At 39.5% G+C, this 24,102-nt stretch overlaps 1 protein-coding gene across 3 annotated transcripts in view; it reads left to right on the plus strand.

Moving 5' to 3' along the window:
* XPNPEP3 (X-prolyl aminopeptidase 3) overlaps nt 1-24,102 on the plus strand; it is a 73,888-nt gene that overhangs the window by 31,938 nt on the left and 17,848 nt on the right. For all 3 annotated transcript variants that reach the window (XM_036072604.2, XM_078076675.1, XM_036072606.2), the window contains 2 exons: nt 17,133-17,195; nt 18,257-18,370. In XM_036072604.2, the coding sequence (XP_035928497.1) occupies nt 17,133-17,195; nt 18,257-18,370 (177 nt within the window). The remainder of the gene's footprint in view (nt 1-17,132; nt 17,196-18,256; nt 18,371-24,102) is intronic.

Raw genomic sequence — 24,102 nt, forward strand, 5'->3', positions numbered from 1 at the left:
GACACACAGAACACGTTGGAAACAGGGGACCCAAAATGGAATCTCAGCTAGAGATTTTTGCGGTTTTGGTCATATTGGCTTATTCCTGCTGTACAACAGCAAAGCCCTTCAGAGAGCTCACAGAGAGACCAAATATAAACCATTAATCTCACTGCTATCAGTATTCAGAACCTGGTACAAACTGCCCCAAAATTCTTTGTAACACTCTTCATTAATTGTGGTGAAATATATATAACATAAAATTTAAACTTTAGCCATTTTTAAGTGTACAGTTCAGTGGCATTAAATACATTCCCATTGTTGTGCAACCACCCCTACTACATATCTCCAGAACTTCTTTATGATCCCATGTTGAAACTCTATACCCGTTAGACAATAACTTCCCATTTCTCCTTCCCTCTAGCCTCTGCTGACCACCATTTTATTTTCTGAGTCTATAATTTGACTACTTTTTAGGCACCTCATATAAGTGGAGTCATACAATATTTGTTACTTTATTTCTGACTTCTCTTTTTTTTTTTTTTTTTTTTGACAGAGAGAGAGAGAGACAGAGAGAGAGGGAACACAAGCAGGGGGGAGAGGGAGAAGCAGGCTTCCCACTGAGCAGGGAGCCTGATGTGGGGATCGATCCCAGGACCCTGGGATCATGACCTGAGTCAAAGGCAGACGCTTAACAACTGAGCCACCCAGGCGCCCCTATTTCTGACTTATTTCATCAAGCAAAATGTCTCCAGGATTTATCCATGCTGTGGTATATATATCAGAATTTCCCTTCTTTTTAAGGCTGAATAATATGCCATTTTATGTATATGCTACATTTTATTTATCTGTTCTTGTTTGGATGGACATTTGGGTTGTTTCTGTCTGTAGGTATTGTGAATAATTCTGCTATGCACATTCTGCTTTTCAAACCCCTACTTTCATTTCTTTTGGATATATACCCAGAAGTAGAACTAGTAGATCAAATGGTAATTCTATGTTCAATATTGTGAGGAACCACCATACTGTTTTTCATAGGACCTGTACCATTTTACATTCCCACTGGCAATGGACAAGGGTTCCAATTTTTCCATATCCAGGCCAACTTGTTTTCTGTTTTTTGATAATAGCCATTCTAGTGTATGAAAGAGTATCTGACTGTGGTTTTAATTTGCATTTTCCTAATGGTTAGTGATGTTGAGCATCTTTTCATGTGTTTATTGCCCTCGCAACACTTTTAATGAGTATGTTTTATGCTATGCCTTTACCAAAGTCGGTGCCATACAGGAATTTAGCAAAACAGCTCAAGCTAATTTCAGGAATTAACTCACACAGAGCAGTCCACCCCCATAACCCATTGTCAAGTCTTATTTCTAATAAAACAGTAATCCTTAGTGTGATATCATTTACTTGCCTTGCAATATCTCATAATCATATAAGATAATAAAAATGTACATGCAGAATCCAAACATTTACAGTATCCAATGTGGGGTTGGTATGGATTTAAACAGATAACTAAACATCCATTTATACTTTCCCATGTTTCTGTAACTATACAGTTCTTTCGCTTCTTGGATCTGTAAGTGTCTGCTCCTTATGGTATACATCTGCTGAATTATTAATCTATCATTAATCAACTCTTAATATTTCTCAGACCAGTTCTCCTCCATAGGGATAATGTCCTGAGATAGCTTTAATTCAGTCTCCCACTATATTTGATCATTAATTTCAGTATTAGTATCTACAATATTAATTTCTTTATGCCTCCTATGTTATACCATATATAGCAATACCATTGTAGTTACAGTATAAATCAGAAAATTTTGGTATAGGGGCACCTGGGTGGCTTAGTCGGTGAAGCATCTGACACTTGGTTTCAGTTCAGGTCATGATCTTAGGGTCGTGAGATTGAGGTGTGCTTAAGGTTTTCTCTCTCTCCTCTGCCCCTCCTCTCCCCCTCTTGTGTGCATGCACACACACACTCTTCCAAAAAAAAATCATGTAATTTTTTTTTTAAGATTTTCTTTCTTTATTTGAGAGAGAGAGCATGAGCTGGACGGGCGGACAGAGAGAGGGGGAGAAGCAGACCCCCGCTGAACAGAGCCAAATGCTGGACTCAATCCCAGGACCCCGAGATCACAACCTGATCCGAAGTCAAATGCTCAGGTTACTGAGCCACCATCAGCTTACCATGCCCCATCATGGTGTAATTATTTTGTCCTCTCCAACACAATCTACCTTTTCTTTTCTTTCTTTTTAAGTAATATCTACACCCAACGTGGGACTCGAGCTCAAAACCCTGAGACCAAGAGCCGCAGGCTCCACTGACTAAGCAGCCAGACGCCCCTACAATCTATCTTTTCTTATGTACAATATATTATTTCTCATACGAATATAGATCAGAGGCCATATCTCTGTTTCTTTAGGATTCAAAACATCTTGAGAACATAACCAAGTTACATAGTTTGACAGATACTGGTTTCCAGTAAGAAGAAACCTGCAGCAGAACCCATTAATCCACTACAGGAAGCACTCTATATTTGATCATTAACATCAGTATTATCTGTCCAGTACTACGGCGTGATCTCACAACCCTGATAACATGAGCTGAGCTGAAATCAAGACTTGGATGCTTGACCAACTGAGCCACCCTAGTGCCCCTTAGTAGGTCTTTTTCAGCAGTATGTCTTTCCTCATTAAAAACAAATATGCCAGGGCACCTGGGTGGCTCAGTTGGTTAAGCCTCCGCCTCCAGCTCAGGTCATGATCCCGGGGTCCTGGGATCCAGCCCAGCATCGGGCTCCCTGCTCAGTAGAGAGCCTGCTTCTCCCTCTCTCTGCCCCTCTCCCCACTCACGCTCACTCTCTCAAATAAATAAATAAAATCTTTAAAAAAAAACAAAAACAGATATTCCTGGGTGCCTGGGTGGCGCAGTCCTTTGAGCATCTGACTCTTGGTTTCAGCTAGGGTCCTGATCTCATGGGTCATTGGATCAAGCTCTGTGCTCCATGGGGAGTCTGCTTGAGGGATTCTCTCCTTCTGCTGCCCCTCCCCCCCTGCCCTGTGCACTCCTGCGCTCTCTCTCTGAAAATAAATAAATCTTTAAAAAACAACAACAAATCTGCCTGACCAAATACTCCTAAGCAGCTCCTAATTCCACTAAAGCTCTCTTATTTCAAATGGGCCAACAGCAGACATGTCATTGAGTACTAACTGCCTTTGTACAATTAGGAAATACATTTGGTACTTCAAAAATGTGAATTCCCCCAGGCTTAGATCACATGAGTAGTAGTCACTCCTAATAGACTTTGGTTTGAGTGTTTCATAGCACTTCCGATAACCAAACAGATTTCAGAATTCTCAGGAATGTGGACCCACCAAGTTATACCTAGTGCTTGTCCTTTATCAGTGATCCAAGTGTCCCAATTGTTCCTCCTTCTTGTGCCTATTTACTCACAATAACAGGGCAAATAGCTATTTTTACACATAATATTATTTTGACAAAAGGGATATGCAGTAGATAACATTCTACCACCATATGCTGGTACGTTTTTATTTTAAGATTTTATTTATTTAGGGTGCCTGGTGGCTCAGTCGTTAAGCGTCTGCCTTCGGCTCAGGTCATGATCCCAGGGTCCTGGGATTGAGTCACACATCGGGCTCCCTGCTCCGCGGGAAGCCTGCTTCTCCCTCTCCCTCGCCCCCTGCTTGTGTTCCTGCTCTCGCTCTCTCTCTTTCTGTCAAATAAATATATAAAATATTTTTTTTTTAAAAAAGATTTTATTTATTTGAGAGAGAGAGAGAGCATGGGCGGGACGGGGGTGGGGGTGTGGGAGAGGGAGAAGCAGACTCCCGGCTGAGTAAGAAGCTCCACTTGGGGCTCGATCTCAGGACCCTGAGATCATGACCCGAGCGAAAGGCAGAGGCATAACCAACTGAGCCGCCCAGGCGCCCCTCTGGTACCTTTTTAAAGCCATCATCATGATTAATGGCACATAATGTTCTTTGAGATTATTAGTCAATGTTTTTCAGATTCAGCCCGCTAAACATTTTCCACAGGTTGCTTCCCAGCACAGCTCCTCTATAATAGATGTATCCTGTGAAATGAGAATCAAAAAACATTTGCATTGTTGACAGAGCTCCCATTTATTTCTTCATCCATTTTGAGGACTTATGTCACTCTGGGAAATGTATTTGTTAGGTTAGCTATTGTTCAGCTCTCTTTGGCTCTTCAGAAAAGGAGACTCCATCAGAGTCCTTTGCCCCAACAGCCTTCTGAATCAAAGCTAAGAGAAAATATTATTCTCTTGCTTTAAGCATCTCTTTAGGCACCAAAATTATGTTAGATTTTCCCTTTTGTGGCACTCATTTATTGGCTCCCTTCCCCTCAGCAACAATCTGGCCTTTCTTCCTTCTTTCAACACTAATTTTAACCCACACCTTTCCCCCTGAAGTAGAATTTTCTGGTTAGTTCATCTCCAATAATAGAGGGACAGATTGGATAAGTACAGAAAAATGGGACTGTACCATTGGCAACCAAGGCAGTTTTTTTTGAGCTTCAGTGGGGGCCAGTGGTCTATGTCATTGTTTTTTACATTGCTGCCTGGCTTGAGTTCCTCCATGTCCATTCATTTCATGGACCTTCATTGCCATTTCAAGAGAACGAATTAGGCCATCAACTTATTGATTGTAGTTACCTACAAACCCTGGCTTTGGGTTTCTTTGGTAAGCATCATTATGGCCTGCTTTGATTTGCCCTCAGAATTTCCATAGAGATTTCCAAAGAACAGTGGCCCCACATGTGGGGATCTTTTACTATCCAGTTATTTATGGCCCACTTGTTAGACCAATTGCAAGGCAATTGGCAACAGCCTGGGATCAGTATTTACCCAAATAGCAAGACTTTTATTTGTATCTAGTTCTATCACAGGTAAGAACACAGCATATAATTCAGCTCAGTGGATCAGTCTGTTATTACCTTCTTCCATGAGGATTTTACCTTCTGCTGGACTCAGAGCACCTCCTTTCCATACAGAATTACTCTTGATTCTGAAACTACCATCTGTGAACCAGACCAATTACCTGGCATCCTTGGGCAGTTGGTTGAAAGAAGAGACCCAAGGAAAAAAGGCTCATAAATATAAGTCTGTCCCATCCCCTGGTCGCATGCTTTATATAGTGCATTTCCATTTCATGATGCAACTTTTTTGGGCATCGCTCTTCCCACTGGAATGTTTTTCTGACATTAGCAATGATATGATAGGTATTTCAGGTCCTAATTTGCTCTTGTAAGTCTTTTAGTTATTGGGGCGATCTCAGCAAATGCCCCAAAATAAATCAGCAACTGTCTTTCAAAAGACATAGAGTGGAAAGCAACATCTAATAATGTCTTAACACCAAAGCCAGAGATCATCTTGGAGTAGTGATTATGGCTTTTGGTGGAAATTCCAGTTGGTATGAGTGCAGGGGCTGACACTTTCTAATATCATTTCAGTGTTAGGATCATATGGTTCTAACATAATAGCTTAAGTCATAGCCTTCTGCAGTCTAAGAAGACTTTTTTTGTTAAGGCCCCTAATCAAATAAGGCCTTTTTCATCGTGATTTTATGAATTGGGGCCAAGAACATCCCTAAGTGAAGTATGGTTTCTCTAAAAACCAAATATGTGCAGTAGTGTTGTTGAACCTCTTCAATCTGAGGGTCATGGACTGATAACAATTTATTCCTAGTGGTTTGTGATATGTCACAGATTGCTCCAACCTGTGTAATCTCCCAAAATTCCATAGTCTCTGTGGAGCCCTGGATTTCTAGCAAGGTTAATCAGTCATCCCCAGTCAGTCATATGATTTATGACCTTAGTAAAGTCGCTTTTAACTTGATCCGCAGTTTCAGATGAAAATAATAATACCCAGGCACCTGGGTGGCTCAGTCGGTTAAGCATCTGACTTTTGATCTCAGCTCAGGTCTTGATCTCCTGGTCGTGAATTCAAGCCCCACATTGGGCTCCACACTTGGCATGGAGCCTACTTTAAAAAATTAAATAAAGGGGAAATAAAAAGAAAATAATACCATCAATATATTGTATTGTCCAGCTATATTAGATCTCAGTTGTGCCTCATCAGATTGTGACAATATTCAGAAGAGGTTTAATATTTTTGAGGTAATACTGTATATTGTAAGCCAATCCACAAGAATGCAAATTGTTGTAGGCTCTCATTGGTGATTAATAATGAGAAAACTGCATTAGCCAGATAGTAGAGAATACCAGTCACCTTTAGCTTATATGAATTGAATAGTCTGGACTGTACTGGACGCAGCTGAGGCTCCTCAGGGTATGGTTTTATTGAGCCCCCTTGTAGTCTACTGTTTGTGACCTGATTCAACAGTCTTCCTCATTGGCCACACTGGCTTATTTCAGTGAGTTTATGGACACTAATATACTTATATCTGACGTTTCTTTATTTAGGATAGTAATTTCTTATTGCCTTCCAGGTATCCAATAATGTTTCAAATTTACTAGTTTAATTGGCTTAGGTTAATTCTAAAGGCTCCCATGTTGCATGTCTAATGAGTACTGGATGAAGAGAGGATCCAAGTTATTCCTTTTTTCTTATTACCCAGTAGGCAGAGGAATTTTTATTCAAACATTATATTCATATCAGTTATACAGTCAGGTTAAGGAGACATCACAGTATCCTTTTTTTTATTATACATTCTAACTTCTAAATAGACTTTAATTTTTATTCTTTTCACAGTAGCATCCCCACATTCCCTTGAATTAATTCTGTCATCCCTAAGGGGTTCATTTGCAGTCCTAGTCAGTGCTGCATAGTGTTCCTGTATTCAGTAGATCTAAAAGAGTTTCTTCTCTACATCCAGCCATTCACTCACACATTTGTTAAAATGTCTTGAGTTCCCTGCCAGAGATGACCTGGCATGATATGAAGCATAGCAATCTTCTTTTTCCATTATTATCTTTATATTAAAAGCCTGTATTTTGACATCTGATGATAGTGGCTCATTGGAATCTTTTTCTTTCTAAAATTCCTCTAAACTCAGATAAATTGAGTATATCTGCCTTGGGATTTTTATACCCTGAGAAGTTTGAAGACAGGCAGTTGCCAATTCTCTGCCTTACTGTAAAATTATAAAAGCTTGGCACTCTTCAATTTCTGCCTTTTTATTTCATTTTTAATTAAACATAAAAAACTGAATTTGTTGGGCATCTGGGTGGCTCAGTTGTTAAGCGTCTGCCTTCTGCTCAGGTCATGATCCCAGGGTCCTGGGATCGAGCCCCGCATCGGGCTCCCTGCTCAGCAGGAAGCCTGCTTCTTCCTCTCCCACTCCCCCTGCTTGTATTCCCTCTCTTGCTGTCTGTCTCTCTGTCAAATAAATAAATAAAATCTTAAAAAAACAAAAAATTGTTTAAGGATCTGAATTGTTACCCCCTTATTTTCTTTCCATTTGCTATTTTTTTGTTGTAAAATTTATATAACATAAAACTTACTATTTTAACCATTTTTAGGTGTACAATTCAGTGGCGTTAGGTACATTCACATTGTTGTACAACCAGCACCATTTTCTATTTCCAGAACTTTTTCATCATCCCAAATAGAAACTCTGGAACCATTGGACAATAACTCCCATTTCCCCTCCCTCCAGCCCCTGGTAACCTCAAACCTACTTTGAACTTGCCTACTACAACCATACAACATTTATCTGTTTTTTTCTTGTGTTGCCTATGCTTTTGGTGTCATATCCAAAAATTATTGCCAAATCCAAGGTCATGAAGCTTTTCCCCTATGTTTTCCTCTAAGAGTTTTATAGTTTTAGCTCTTATGTTTTGGTCTTTTGATCCATTTTTTTTAGTTAATTTTTGTATGTGTTTCTCAGCAGAAACATATGGGTAAATCTTCATGACCTTGGATTTGGCAATGGATTCTTAGGTATGACACCAAAAGCAGTAGTAACAACAACAATAAAAAATAGATAAATTGAACTTCATCAAAATTAAAAGCTTTTGTGCATCAAAAGACATTATCAAGGGAGTAAAAAGATAACTTATGAACAAGAGAAATATTTGCAAATCTATATTTGATAACAATCTAATATCCAGAATATATAAAGAACTCTTACAACTCAACAACAAAAAGACAAGGGTCCGATTTTATTCTTTTACATGTTCTCTTTCTTATTGGATTTTATTTCTCCTGTGAAGTCCTAAACTCATTATTATCTTTTTATTATCCATAGGAGGAAGTTGAGATTAAAGATCTGAAACTATCTTTTTATATCCTCCTGGGGTCCAACAACAAAGTCATGTATGAAATCCTTTATTACAGTGTCAGTCATAACCTGAGTAAGGAGGATCCCATAAGGGTGTTCATTTTCTTCATCAGTAGTACCTGCATCCACAGCATTGATGCAGCTTTAGGACGCAGTGACAATTTATATAACAAGGGAGAGGCAGGGCAATAGTCCTTCTATGTTGGACCCCTCCCTTAATCCATTCTAGTAAACTAGGGATTGTCATGTGAACCACAGTGAGCACTAACATTTCCCTACCCTCAGCAGTATTTAAAGCCAGAGATACTGTTCCTTGATCTAAAATTCTCAGGAGCCATTTTTAAAAAGAATTCATCAGGTTGTTGTATCTAAATCTGCAAAATGGCTCATTTCCTTCACTGAATAATCCCTTCATGATCTATTGTCCTCCATCATCAGTTTACCCTACTTGAATTAGTTGTAGTGTGTCTCACAGCTGATTTATCAAAAATTAAAGGTGCCTGGGTTCCTTTGGTTGGAGCTCCACCTGCCGGCCACAAAGGTGAAACTCTTGTGGAGAGTCGTCTTGCTTTCAGCAAAGAGCAAACAACACCACTGGGTTTTTAACAGAACTGTCATTGATTTGCAACTTCCTTCCAATCTATTTTGCTAGCTGCTGAAGTTCAGGTTTTATTATTTCCTGATTCCACTGATTTCAAAGCCAGTGCTAATTCAAACCAAGGATGGCTTGGCCGTCACCCAAGCTCATAGTAGCACTTTCATCCTCTTTATCAGAATCATTCTTTTTCTTTCAAAATAATGCTTTAACTATATATTTAATTAAGAATAATTCAGATATGCTAGAACAACTGGATATCCACATGCAAAAGAATGATGTTGGATCCCTACCTCACACCATATACAAAAATTCACTCAAAATGGATCAAAGACCTAAACTTAAGAGCTAAAACTATAAAATTCTTAGCAGAAACATAGGGGTGGATCTTCATGACCTTGAATTTGGCAATGGATTCTTAGGTATGACACCAAAATAAGCAACACAAGAAAAACAGTTAAATTGGACTTCATCAAAATTAAAAACTTCTGTGCATCAATCAAACAACACTATCAAAAAAGTGAAAAGACAACCTACAGAATAGGAGAAAATATTTGTAAGCCATTTATACAATAAAGGTATAGTATCCAGAATATGTAAAGAACTCCTGCAACTCAAAAACAAAAAGACAACCCAGTTTAAAAATGGATAGAGGAGGAGCCTGGGTGGCTCAGTCAGTTAAGCATCTACCTTCGGCTTAGGTCATGATCCCGGGGTCCTGGGATTGAGCCCCAGGTTGGGCTCCCTGCTGAGAAGGGAGCCTGCTTCTGCCTCTCCCCACCGGTCATGCTCTCTCTCGCTCTCTCGCTCTCTCAAATAATCTTTTTTAAAAAATGGGACTTAAATGGGCATTTCCCCAAAGAAGATATACAAGTGACCAATAAGCACATGAAGAGATGCTTAATATCATTAGCTGTTAGGAAAATGTAAATCAAAACCAAAATGGGATACGACTTCATACCCAGTAAGATGACTATAATTTAAAAACAAAATACACAGGAGGGGAAGATGTCGGTGGAATAGGAGAACCCTAGGCTCATTTAATCCCACAAATACAACTAGATAACTATCAAATCATCCTAAATACCCCAGAAATTGATGTGAAAACTGGCAGGACAAACTCTACAGCTAAAGGTAGGGAATAAGCCACATCGAAGAAGGTAGGAAGTGCAGAGACACGTCTTGGGAGATAATCGGATTGTGGCTGCTGTGGTGGGGAAGGAGCCACAGTCCCAGTGAAGGGCAAGAGACAAACTAGCACACAAGGGAGCACATGGGGAAAACAATCCCCATAGCAATTGGCTTGGAAAGCAGGAGGGCCCAAATTTTGTGAGTTCTTGCAACCAGAAGGGCTTAAAGCCTGGAGTTCAAAAGGTTAGCATGCTTGGCTCTGGAAGAGCTCAGAGGACAATGGGGCTGTTCTTGGAGAAAAGGCAGGGCAAACAGCCTGTGGACATACCTCATAGAAACAGCTATCTAAAGAGCTATCTGAAGGGCACACACTGGGGGTCGGGGAGCTTGTTGCTCATCTCAGAGCATGTCCCAGAGAGGCAGCAATCACGGAGAGATCCCTCTGGGAACAAAGGAACTGGCAGGCTCCATTTCTCTCTCCCACCTTTCAGCATAAGCACAGGGCCACCTGTGAGAATCAGCACAGTGTCAGCACTTGCTACCTAACTTGCTTACACCAAGCCCCACCCCCAGTGCTCTGGTGGAACTGCCCTTCTCACTCACACTCCCCTCAGTCCTAGCTCATTAGGCCCCCTCCCCCAGAAGACTGGCCCAAACCCTTGCCAACACCATGTTTCCTGGCCCGGGAGTTTTATAAGGCCTTGGTTCCAGTGGCATCAGTAACAGATCTCATTTCACAAGCAAACCAGAGCACACCTAGTTGAAAGTTACCACATTCAGGCCAGGGACCAGACACTGCTTACAACAGGCAGAGAGCCCCTGAAGACAACTGGCCTGAAGGGTAAAGCAGCCAGGACACAACAGCAGGGTGCAAGCACACACATTGGAGATACTCCCAGAAGCACCAAGCCCTGGGGAACAGGGGACACTACATTGCAGGGCATTACAGGACCTCTTCATAAAAGCAATACCCTCAAGAACAGGAGATGTACCTGACTCTCCTAACATACAGAAACAGGCACAGAGACTTAGACAAAATGAAATGACAGAGGAATTTGACCCAAATGAAAGAACAGGACAAGGCCATGGCGAGAGAGCTACAAACAAAACAGATGTAAGTAACGTGCCTGATGGAGAATTTAAAGCAATGATCATCAGGTTACTCACTGGACTTGACAGTGAGACCATTAACACAGAGATAAGGGATAACATAGCAGAGATAAAGGGCTCAATAAACAAAATGAGAAACATGCTTGATGGAATAACAGCAGGCTGGAAGAAGCAGAGAAACAAATTAATGACCTAGAAGAGTAATGGAAGGTAATCAAGATAAACAAAAGGGAGAAAAAAATTATGCAAAATGAGGATAGACTTAGGGAACTCAGTGACTCCATCAAACATAATAACATACATATTATAGGAGTCCCAGAAGAAGAAGAGAGAGAAAAGGGAACAGAGAATTTTTTGAAGAAATAATAGCTGAAGACTTACCTGATCTGGGAAAGGAAACCTATCCAGATCCAGGAGGCACAGAAAACCCCCAACAAAACCAACAAAAGTAGGTCCACACCAAGACATATTGTAATTAAAATGGCAAAATACAGGGGCACCTGGCTGGCTCAGTTGGTAGAGCATGCAGCTCTTGATCTCAGGATCGTGAGTTAGAGCCCAACATTGGATGTAGAGATTGCTTTTTTAAATAATAAATAAATGGCAAAATACAGTGATAAAGAAAAAATACTAAAAGCAGTAAGACAAAAGAAGACAGTTACATATAAAGGAAACCCCATAAGTCTATCAGATTTTTCAGCAGAAGCTTTCCAAGCCAGAAAGGAGTGGCATGATATATTCAAAGTGCTGAATAGGAAAAACCTGCAGCCAAGAATATTCTATCCAGTGAAGCTATCTTCAGAATAGAAGGAAAGATAAAAGAGTTTCCCAGACAAACAAAAACTAAAGGATTTCATGACCACTAAACCAGCCGTGCAAGAAATATTAAAGGGGACTCTGAGTGGAAAGGAAAGACCAAAAATGACAATATAAAGGTAGGAAACACAAAAGTGGTAAAAATGAGTATTTCTGTTAAAAATCAGCCAAGGGGGGCACCTGGGTGGCTCAATCAGTTAAGCAGCTGCTTTCGGCTCAGGTCATGATCCTGGGGTCCTGGGATTGAGCCCCGTGTCTAGCTCCCTGCTCAGCAGAGAGCCTGCTTCTCCCTCTCCCTCTGCCTGTCACTCTGCCTACTTGTGCTATCTATCTGTCAAATAAATAAAATCTTAAATAAATAAATAAATAAAAATCAGCCAAGGAATTCACAAAATAAAAAGATGTCAAATATGACACCATATACCTAAAATGTGCGGAGGAGAGGAGTAAAGAATGGGTTCAAACTTAAACAAGCATCATATATACAAACCTCATGATAACCACTAATAAATATGCAGAGAATAAAGAGAAAGAAATCCAAATATATCACTAAGGAAAACCAGCAAATCATGAAAGAGAGAAAGACAAGAAAGGGTCAGAGAAAATCTTCAGAAACAACTACAAAACAAGTAATAAAATGGCAATTAATCTACCAATAATTACTTTGAATGTAAATGAATTAAACACTCCAATCAAAAGACAAAGGATGACAAATGGGTAAAAAAACAAGACCCATCTATATCTATAGTCTACAGGAGACCATCTGTAGACTACAAAGACTCTTTTTTTTTTTTTTTAAGATTTTATTTATTTATTTGACAGAGAGCGATATAGTGAGAGAGGGAAGACAAGCAGGGGGAAGTGGGAGAGGGAGAAGCAGGCTTCGCATTGAGCAGAGAGCCCAATGCGGGGCTCGATCCCAGGACCCTGGGACCATGACCTGAGCCGAAGGCAGATGCCTAATGATTGAGCCACCCAGGTGCCCCTACAAAGACTAATTTTAGACCTAAAGACACCTGCATATTGGAAGTGAGGGGATGGAGAAATATTTATCATGCAAATGGATGTAAAAAGAAAGCTGGAGTAGGGGCACCTGGGTGGCTCAGTCGTTAAGCATCTGCCTTTGGCTTAGGTCATGATCCCAGGGTCCGGGGATTGAGCCCCTGCTCAGCCGGGAGTCTGCTTCTCTCTCCCTCTTTCTCAAATAAATAAATAAAATCTTTAAAAAAGAAAGAAAGAAAGCTAGAGTAGCAATACTTAGACAAAATAGACTTTAAAACAAAGACTATAACAAGAGACAAAGAAGGACACTAAAATAATGAAGGGGACAATCCAGCAAGAAGATATAACAATTTTAAATATTTATGGGAGCACCCAAATACATAAAACAGTTAATAACAAACATAAAAGAACTAATCAATAATAATACAATAAGAGTAGGGGACTTTAACACCCCGCTTACATCAATGGACAGATCATCTAAACAGAAAATCAAGGAAACAATGGCTTTGAATGACATACTGGACCAGATGGATTTAACAGATATATTAAGAACATTCCATTCTAAGAAGAATACACATTCTTTTCAAGTGCAGATGGAATGTTCTCCAGAATAGATCACATACTAGGTTGCAAAACAAACCTCAACAAATTCCAAAAGATCAAAGTTATACCATGCATATTTTCTGACCATAATGCTATGAAACCAGAAGTCAACCATAAAAAATCTGGAAAGACCACGAATACATAGAGGTTAAATAACATGCTACTAAACAATGAATGGGTCAACCAGGAAATAAAAGAAGAAATAAAAAAGTACATGGAAACAAATGAAAATGAAAACACAACATTTCAAAACCTTTGGGATGCAGCAAAAGCAGTCCTGAGAGAGAAGTTCATAGCAATACAAGCCTACCTCGGGGTGCCTGGGTGGCTCAGTCGTTAAGCGTCTGCCTTCGGCTCAGGTCATGATCCCAGGGTCCTGGGATCGAGCCCCGCATTGGGCTCCCTGCTCAGCAGGAGGCCTGCTTCTCCCTCTCTCACTCCCCCTGCTTGTGTTCTCTCTCTCACTGTCTCTCTCTCTCTGTCAAATAAATAAATAAAATCTTTAAAAAAAAAAAAAATACAAGCCTACCTCAAGAAGCAAGAAAAATCTCAAACAACCTATCCTTACTCCTAAAGGAGCTAGAAAAACAAACAAAGCCTAAAACTAGCAGAAGGAAGGAAATAATAAAGATTAGAGCAGAAACAAATGATACAGAAACTAAAAAAACAGTAGAACAGATCAATAAAATCAGGAGCTGGTTCTTTGAAAAAAATCAATAAAATTGATAAACCTCTAGCCAGACTCCTCAAGAAAAAAAGAGAAAGGACCCAAATATATGAAATCACAAATGAAAGAGGAAAAATAACAAACACCACAGAAATACAAACAATTGTAAGAATATTATGAAAAATTATTTGCCAGCAAATTGGACAATAGAAGAAATGGATAAATTCCTAGAAACATAACTTACCAAAACTAAAACAGGAAGAAATAGAAAATTTGAACAGTCCCATTACCAGCAAAGAAATTGAATCAGTACTCAAAAAACTCCCAACAAAAAGTTCAGGGCCAGATGGTTTCACAGGTGAATTCTACCAGACATTTAAAAAGAGTTAATGCCGGGGCGCCTGGGTGGCTCAGTTGGTTAAGCGACTGCCTTCGGCTCAGGTCATGATCCTGGAGTCCCTGGATCGAGTCCCGCATCGGGCTCCCTGCTCGGCAGGGAGCCTGCTTCTCCCTCTGACCCTCCCCCCTCTCATGTGCTCTCTCTCTCTCTCTCTCATTCTGTCTCAAATAAATAAATAAAATCTTCAAAAAAAAAAAAAAAAAAAGAGTTAATGCCTGTTCTTCTCAAAAAATAGAAAAGGAAGGAAAACTTCCAAATTCATTTTATGAGGCCAGCATTACCCTGAAACCAAAACCAGATAAAGACCCCACAATAAAAGAGAACCACAGGCCAGATCTCTGATGAACATAGATGCAGATATCCTCAACAAAGTACTAGCAAACTGAATACAGCAATACATAAAATCATTCACCACAATCAAGTGAGATTTTTTTCCTGTGTTGCAAGGGTGGGTCAATATTTGCCAATCAATCAACATGATACATCACATCAATAAAAGAAAGGATAAGAACCAGGGGCGCCTGGGTGGCTCAGTCGTTAAGCGTCTGCCTTTGGCTCAGGTCATGGTTCCAGGGTCCTAGGATCGAGCCCCGCATCAGGCTCCCTGCTCGGTGGGAAGCCTGCTTCTCCCTCTCCCACTCCCCCTGCTTGTGTTCCCTCTCTCACTGTCTCTCTGTCAAATAAATAAATAAAATCTTTAAAAAAAAAAAAAAAGAAAGGATAAGAACCATAGGATCATTTCAGGAGACACAGAAAAAGCATTTGACAAAGTACAACATTGATCCATGATAAAACCCTCAACAGGGGCGCCTGGGTGGCTCAGTCATTAAGTGTCTGACTTCAGCTCGGGTCGTGATCCCAGGGTCCTGGAATTGAGCCCCACATCGGGCTCTCTGCTCAAGCAGGAAGCCTGCTTCTCCCTCTCCCACTCCCCCTGCTTGTGTTCCCTCTCTCGCTGTCTCTCTCTCTCTGTCAAATAAATAAATAAAATCTTAAAAAAAAAAAAAGAAATTTAAGTTACCCACCCAGTTTAAAAAAAAAAAAGGAAAAGAAAACCCTCAACAGAGTAGGTTTAGATACCACATGAAGAGATGCTCATCATCACCCATCATCAAGGAAATGCAAATCAATGTCCGTGTCCTCAGTGTACATTCTAGTTGAGGAGAGACAGTAAACAAACATGCTGTATAGTCAACTGGAATTAAGTGCTGTGAAGAAAAAGAAAAAGGAAGCAGTGGAAGGGAATGAAGTGTGGTAGAAGTGCTGAGTGAGGTAGGGTGGTCAGAAAGGCCTCTCTGAGGATGGAACATTTGAGGAAGGATCAGAATGAGAACAGGGGCAAGCCACACAGCTATTTCATGGCCAGCCCGCTTGCTTTCCCTCTGTTGGGCTTTATGATAATGTCATTGCCTTATATTTGGAAAAATGTTATTAAAAACATTCCTTCCCATATTGCCTTCACTCTTAGAACCTAACTCGAGAGAAATTCCTTTCTAGTGGTAGAATCATATAATCCTATCCCTGTGCAGCTGATTTGTTTTTATCCCACAGACATGGGAAATAGAGCTGATAGTTTCCCTTTTCACACTGGCTACTAGAAAACTCAGATAAGTTTGTGGCCCGTCCATAGTTGCCGTAGTAATCGTGAAGGTCATGATGGTATGCATTCTTAGTTTTTTGAGCTCCATTCCGCTTAAGGCTTGCTTTTCTTTAATTCTGCCATGAATTTGTGCCACCTTGTTGTATTTTGTGTATCCATGTAAACTAGTCAAAATCTTTTTGGAATAAGGTACAGTGGTGAATTATAAACATTGTACGTTCATTAAAAAAAGGAAACACGTGGAGAAATAAAGTATTTCTTCTATAGGTCACTGATTCTGAACTTGGGGCAGTTTTGTCCTTTAAAGATTTTTTAAATTTATTTTTTGACAGAGACAGCGAGAGAGGGAACACAAGCAGGGGGAGTGGGAGAGGGAGAAGCAGGCTTCCCGCTGAGCAGGGAGCCTGATGCGGGGCTTGATCCCAGCACCCTGGGATCATGACCCGAGCCGAAGGCAGACACTAAACGACTGAGCCACCCAGGCGCCCCAGTTTTGTCCTTTAGGGGATATCTGGCAGTATCTGATTCTCAGTTGGGGAGTGCTGCTGGCACCCTAAAAAGAGTTATATAGTCCAAAATGTCGACAATGCTAAGGTTGGGGAACCTTACAGTAGACTGGACCATTCGATCCATAATTTCATACATTTCTGGGCTACTTTGTTACATAAATGACAAATGTGTTCCCATGTAGCTTACTCTGGCATACCAATGTATATTCTGAGTGTGATGTTGAGTCACCTTTCCACTAAATCTGTTATCAGTCAAATAGTCCTGAAAGCAATAGTTTCCTCTTCAGAAATCTATATTATCAGGTCACAAAGTCACAACTTCAGGTCAGCAAAATTGGGGAGAAGGGTGCTTTTCATTTGAGCTCCAGTATTTTGAATGTTTGAGTAAGCAACGTATTTAAAATGAGACTGTTCATCCTCCATTCTGTTTACAGGCTTTCATAGAGACCATGTTTGCCAGTAAAGCTCCCATGGAGGAAGGCTTCCTTTATGCTAAGGTGAGCTTTAAAAGATTGGGAAGGTTTTATTGGAGGCAAAAATAGTAATAAGTAAAGTAATTCCATTGATTTGCAGATGGCATCCAGTTGGCTTTCGTGTAAGTGACCAGGATATCAGTGGAGAGGATTTGGTTCTTAAATGTCACTGATAATTTATTAGATGTGTCTAAAATACACAGAGCTACAGTTAAATGAAAACTGCAAAGCAGAACAGATGAAGAAGCAAAGACTTAGTCAAATGTGAGCGAGAATACTGTTTAAGTAAATGTAAAGGAGGAGAATCAGAGTAGTACTGGAAAGAGCAGCAGCTGCTCACCAGTCTCCAGCTCCATCCTTGGACAAAGTGAAATTAGTAGAATTTACTACTAATTTACTACTAATGCCTAGCATCCTTTTTCACTTTTCCAGCACATTTAGGTTGGTAGCTATTTAAAAAGTTGAAATTTAGTAATTCAGAGCTGTTGTTAAAACTGCAAGCTGTAGGGGCGCCTGGGTGGCTCAGACGTTAAGCGTCTGCCTTCGGCTCAGGTCATGATCCCAGGGTCCTGGGATCGAGTCCCACATCGGGCTCCCTGCTCGGCAGGAAGCCTGCTTCTCCCTCTCCCACTCCCCCTGCTTGTGTTCCTGCTCTCGCTATCTCTCTCTGTGTCAAATAAATAAAATCTTTAAAAAAAAAAAAAAAAAAAAAAAAAAAAACTGCAAGCTGTATTCCAGTGTTTATCTAAATAAGAATAAAAAACAGGAACTTTACTCCACTGTATCTCTGTACTCAGCCTTGATCGTAGGTTTTCTGTGTTCTCTTCTGGACTTAATTTGAAAATCATAGGAAATTTGGAGCACTCAGGAACAGAACAGACTTAATAATAGGGTCAAATAACAGGATGGTGGGGAGAATAAAAAATAGACTGGAATTGCAGCATGAGAAGTTTGGTTAGATTTGATAACTTGTTTTCCAGTAATGACGGAAAAGAAGTACTTGAATGGAGGGATGGGCTGTTTGTTGGAGAGAGCCTGGGCTGGCACAGCCCTGAGGAAATCCTGTCTTCTGTGTTGTTTTTCAGTTTGAATTTGAATGCCGGGCCCGTGGTGCAGACATCTTAGCCTACCCGCCCGTGGTCGCTGGAGGTAATCGGTCAAACACTTTGCACTATGTGAAGAATAATCAGCTCATCAAGGTACGTGAAATACCCTTCAGTGCCACTTCCTGTGGTGCCACTTCTAGAGCACTTTATTGTTTATAAAATGATTTTACAGACATTATCTCATTTGATTCTCGCGTTAGCACTGTGAGATAGGAGCAATTATTAACATGTCTGTTCAACAGATGAGGAAAATAAAAAATTAGGCAACTCATTAGGGCAGAGCTGAGAATTCTACTCTAAAGCCTCTGTTCATTTTTTTTTCCCTGCTCATATTTTTTAATAACACTCCTTCTCAAAGGACTTGGGCCACAGTGGGCCATGCATATTTTGGGAGCAGACAGATTTTAATAGTACCTTATTAGCTGTGAGGGAGTATCTTTTATGATTTTCTCCCCAAGTGACTATACAAATAAAGAATTGTATATGCCTTTATTAAGTCCACTTTTTTTTTTTAAAGGTGGGGAAAGGGGTTTTTGTTTTGTTTTGTTTTAAGTAGGCTCAATGCTCAGCATGGAGCCCAGTGCAGCACTTAAACTCATGACCCTAAGATCAAGACCTGAGCTGAGATCAAGAGTCAGACGCTTAACCAACTGAGCCACCCAGGCATCCAAAGTCCACTTTTAATTATCTGTTTTAATTTTCAGTAATTTCAGAAAAATAAATATAGCAAATATGTAAATTACACAGCATATTTTTTAAATGAATACTCATGAACTGATCACTCAGCTCAAGAGCTAGAACATTACCAATTCTTTGCATCTACTTATGTGTCTTTATGCTTGGCTATCCTGTTGCCTCCCTCCCAGAGGTGACTAACTGGTTATCCTAAATTTTTGTTTGTCTTCCCTTGATTTTAAGTAGTTGTATCATGTATACATGATTCCCCAAACAATATTAATTAGTTCTGCTTGTAAAAAGAAAAAAATTAGTTCTGCTTGTTTGTGAACTACATAAAAATTATACTGCTATATATAGTTTTTTGGAAATTTTTTTTATTCACAAGTGTGATAAGATAAAACAAAAATCTTTCCCCAAGTATTTGTATCTGTTTATACTCCTACCAGTGGTGTGTAATTCTGTTGACCACATCCTCTCTATCCCTTGACGTTATCAGACTTCTTAATTTCTGCTATTCTAATTGGTATAAAACAGTATCTCATTGTGGTCTTAATTTCTGTTACCTTAATTACCAGTGAAATTAAGCATCTTTTTTATCTTTAGCACTACTAGTTTCAACTTGCTAATGTGTTGTTTAGGATATTCTGATTTGTGTTCATGAGTGAGATTGGCTTATTTTTCTCATACTATCTTTTTCTGATTTTCATATCAAGTCCAAACTAAGCTTATAAAATGAGTAGTTTCTTTTTTTAATATTGTGAAATGATTTGAGTTAATGTTTTTTTGAAAATTGGGTGGAATATACCTATAGAACTATTTGGGCCTGATATTTTCCTTTGTAAACTTTTTTTAACTACTGATTCAATTTCTTTAATATACTATTCTCTGTTTCTTTTTTTTTCCTTTTTGACATTTCTTATTTTAAAATGGAACTACTGGTAAAGTACTTAAAACATAAAGGAACAGTTTAATAATTATAAAGTGGACACCCATGTAACCATTACCATGTCAAATAAAACAAGTATTGGCAAGCTAGAGCTCTCTGCACCAAATCCAGCCTGCCATTTTGTTTTGTGAATAAAGTTTTATTGGAATATAGCTGTTCCTGCTTTCTTCCCACAATGGCAGAGTTGAGTAGTTGCACCAGAGACAGTATGGTCCAGAAAGTAAAAAATAGGTACTATCTAGCCCTTTACAGAAAAAAATTGTGAATGCCTGAAACAGGACATTACTGTCCCTCCACCCCTAAGAAGCTTTTCCACCATGTGGTTCTTCCCAATGATAACTTCTCTCCCTGGTGAGATAACCACTCTCCTGATTTTGATGGTCATCATTTCTTTGCTTTTCATTTTATTTTACTACTAATAAACAATATGGTTTAACATAGTTTGGCTTTGGTCATGTTTGAGCTTTATATATTTGAAATATTATGTCTGTGTCTTTTTCAAATAACAGTATGTTGTTGCATACCACGGCAGTTTGTTCATCTTAATTGTTGTAGTATAGAACAGCAATTAAAGTGTGGTCTGTGAGGTTAAATACATTTTTATAAGACTACCCAGACATTATTTGTCTTTTCCACTCTCATTCTCTCAAGTGTACAAGGAAGTAACCCAGCAGCTTTATGACCTGCAATATCACACCAGATTGAAGGGGGAGAAGTAGATATGAGATTCTGTTTTCTGTTATGCTAGACAAAGAGATTTGTAAAACTATGTAACAATGCCACATTTCTAACTGCATATTTTTATTTAGAAAAATACTTTTCATTAAAAATGTTATTTATCTTAATATGTAATTATTGTTATTTTTAAACAAATCAGCAAATACTGTAAAGCTTTCTCAGTTTTAATTTATTAGTGTGATAAATAAATATCCATAGGTGGCCATTTATATAGTTTCTAAGTTTTTACCATTATAAACAATGTTCTGTGAACATTCTTATATGTTATTCCTAGTATACATATTATCAAATTTGTCTAAGGGACACATAAGAATGGAATTGATGGGCCATAGGTATGCATATTTGCACTTTAGTAGAAAATACCAAACATTTCCAAAGTGATTATATCAATTTATACTTCACTTTTCCTGAGACAATTTGGTAGGTTATATTTTTCTACCATTTTGTCTAAATTTTAAAAATTACTCAGCACCAGGGCGCCTGGGTGGCTCAGTCGTTAAGCGTCTGCCTTCGGCTCAGGTCATGATCCCAGAGTCCTGGGATCGAGCCCCACATCGGGCTCCCTGCTCGGCGGGAAACCTGCTTCTCCCTCTCCCACTCCCCCTGCTTGTGTTCCCTCTCTCGCTGTGTCTCTCTCTGCCAAATAAATAAATAAAATCTTTAAAAAAAAAAAAATTACTCAGCATCGTCTGCCTTTTAATTTTTTATAATTATAATTTATGTACCTTTTTACATTCTTGATATATTTTTGCCTTTTTTCTTTCTTTTTTTTTTTTTTTTTTTTGATTGAAGAAGGCAAGCAATTAGTTATTAGAATTAGTTGGAAAGACCTGGGGGCACCATACTTAAAAGTTCCAAATCAAGCACTAGCTTTGGAGCTAGATTAATTGAACACCACGGTAGTTCGTGGACCCACTGTGTGACCTTGGGCAAATAACAGCAGTACCTTGTAGGCCTGTTGAGAGGATTAAGATACGTAGAATGAGTTTACCGATTTCGGCACATCATCAACATGCAGTAAATGTTGTCAGTGTTGTAGAATGCCACGTGACCTGCAGTGTATTTACAGGAGTATCTCATCCTGGTGTCACATAGGGCTGTCAGACATCTGAGGTCCTGATGGAGGCAGATTTCTCACTCAGGTCAAGGCATCTGAGAATGCCACACAGACTGCTCACCAGCCACTAATTTTCTCTCTTCAGGATGCCCTACTTTCAAGTCATCCTGGGGTTTCCTCTGTCCAAAGCCCACGGCCGTCCCCTCCACACGTTTCTGGAGCTTGGCCGGGGTACTCCCGCCAGAGCAGAGGCTGCAGGGGAAAGGACAGCCTGAAGCTGATGCCTTTTCTCTTTTTTTAAAAAGTAAACATACAGGGCGCCTGGGTGGCTCAGTCGTTAAGCGTCTGCCTTCAGCTCAGGTCGTGATCCCGGGGTCCTGGGATCGAGCCCCGCATCGGGCTCCCTGCTCCGCGGGAAGCCTGCTTCTCCCTCTCCCACTCCCCCTGCTTGTGTTCCCTCTCTCACTGTGTCTCTCTCTGTCAAATAAATAAATAAAATCTTTAAAAAAAAAAAAAAAAAGTAAACATACATTTACCCTGTGCACCAGCAATTCCATTTATAGGTATTTTTCAAGAAAAATTAAAACATAGATTCACAAATTGCCTTGTACAGGAATGTTCATAGCAAGTTCACTACCAATAGACCAAGTGTACCTCACCAGGATATTAGATAAGGAAATTGCCATGTGGTGTATTCTTCAAATAAAATGGAACAAACCACTGTACTACCAGTGAATGATCTCAAAGCATTATGCTGAGTGAATAAACCAGACACAAAAATTATAAACTATATGATTCCATCTATATGAAGTTCTAAAATGGGCAAAACTAATCTATGATGATAGAAATCAGATCATTGGTTGCTTCTCGTGGGGATATTGACTGGGAAGGGGCCTGAGGGCATTTGACAAAACTGACTTAATTGTGTATACTTAAGATCTGTGCATTTACTGTGCATACACATTAAATCTCAAAAACTTTGGCCAAAAAAAGAAATCTCACCAGAGATTCACTGGGTTTTATTATTCTTGTAAAACCCAACTTTCCACATCATTAATATTATTTTATCTTTGTTTATTATTTCATTACACTGGGTCCTTGCCTTTATTAATTTCACCCTTCTACTTTTTGTGCTTATTCTCTTGTTCTTTTTCTGGCTTCTTAAATTAGATGCTAAACTCATTAATTTTCATCCTTTCTTCTTTTTTTACTCTTAAGTGTCTAAGGATAAATTTCTCACTTTGATTATATTCTCCAAGGTTTTCCTAAGTTGTTAAATGTATCATATATTAAAAACAATAAATATAATGTACTGTTTAAAAATAATTGAATGAATAACCATATATCTATCATCTAGGATGAGAAGAACATTAGTAGTCCCCTGGGCAAGCTCAAGCACATTCCCCTTTCTGTCTCTTACCATCTTTTGTTTTAATCATTTTTGTTGTTTTTCTTCATAATTTTACCATCAGTGTGTCTATTCCTAAATAATATATTGCCCATTCTTAAAAAACTGGAGAATAAGCTCCAGTGTAGCCATCCAAGGAGAGAAAAGTATTCCCATTATTAGATAAATTGGCCCAAGAGAATATAAGTTGAGAACTTCTAGGTCATAGTCTTGCTTTGGTTATCCAAAAGCTTACAAGGGCTTTTTCTGGTGAAGTCTGTGGGCAAGGTCCTCAACAAGCTGTGAGAAATGCAGGGTACCGTTGGGGCATCTGGGAGAGCTCTAGTGTGGACTCAGTAGTAGGCATCTGATAGAAATGTCGTCAGAACAGGCTGCCCTGTGCTTCTGCCTCTAACCACAGCTATATGGCACTCTCAGCAAGAGGCCAAGACAGAGCCCTTCTGACAGTTTGTTTAGATTTACATGCATGTTCACCTTTCCCTCTTACATCTTAGATGGCCCTCCTGGGATCAGCTTCCTTCAACCTGAAGAAAACCCTTTAGATGAAGATCTGTGGCTGATAAAATTTTCTATTTTTCTTTAGTCAAAATATCTTTATTTCATTCTCAATTCTTGATGATGGCTATGCCAAGGAAACTATCCTAGATTCTTTTCAATCATCATCTTTAGTATATCATTCCCGTATCTTCTGACTTTCAGTGTTGCAGATTAAAACCAAACAAACGAGGAGCTTCTGGGTGGCTCAGTCAGTTAAGCATCTCCCTTCGGCTCAAGTCATGATCCCAGAGTCCTGGGATCCAGCCTGGCATCACGCTCCCTACTCAGCGGGGAATCTGCTTCTCCCTCTGCCCCTCCCCCTGCTTGTGCTTGTGCTCATGGGCTCTCCCACCCCCCCACCCCGCCCCGCTCACTCTCAAATAAATAAAACAAGTCTTTAAAAAAAATAAAAACAAACAAAAATACTAATTATCATTCCTTATGGGAAATCTCTTTGCTTT

The sequence above is a fragment of the Halichoerus grypus genome, chromosome 6 (genome assembly GCF_964656455.1).
Source record: "Halichoerus grypus chromosome 6, mHalGry1.hap1.1, whole genome shotgun sequence".
Classification (NCBI taxonomy): Eukaryota; Metazoa; Chordata; class Mammalia; order Carnivora; family Phocidae; genus Halichoerus; species Halichoerus grypus.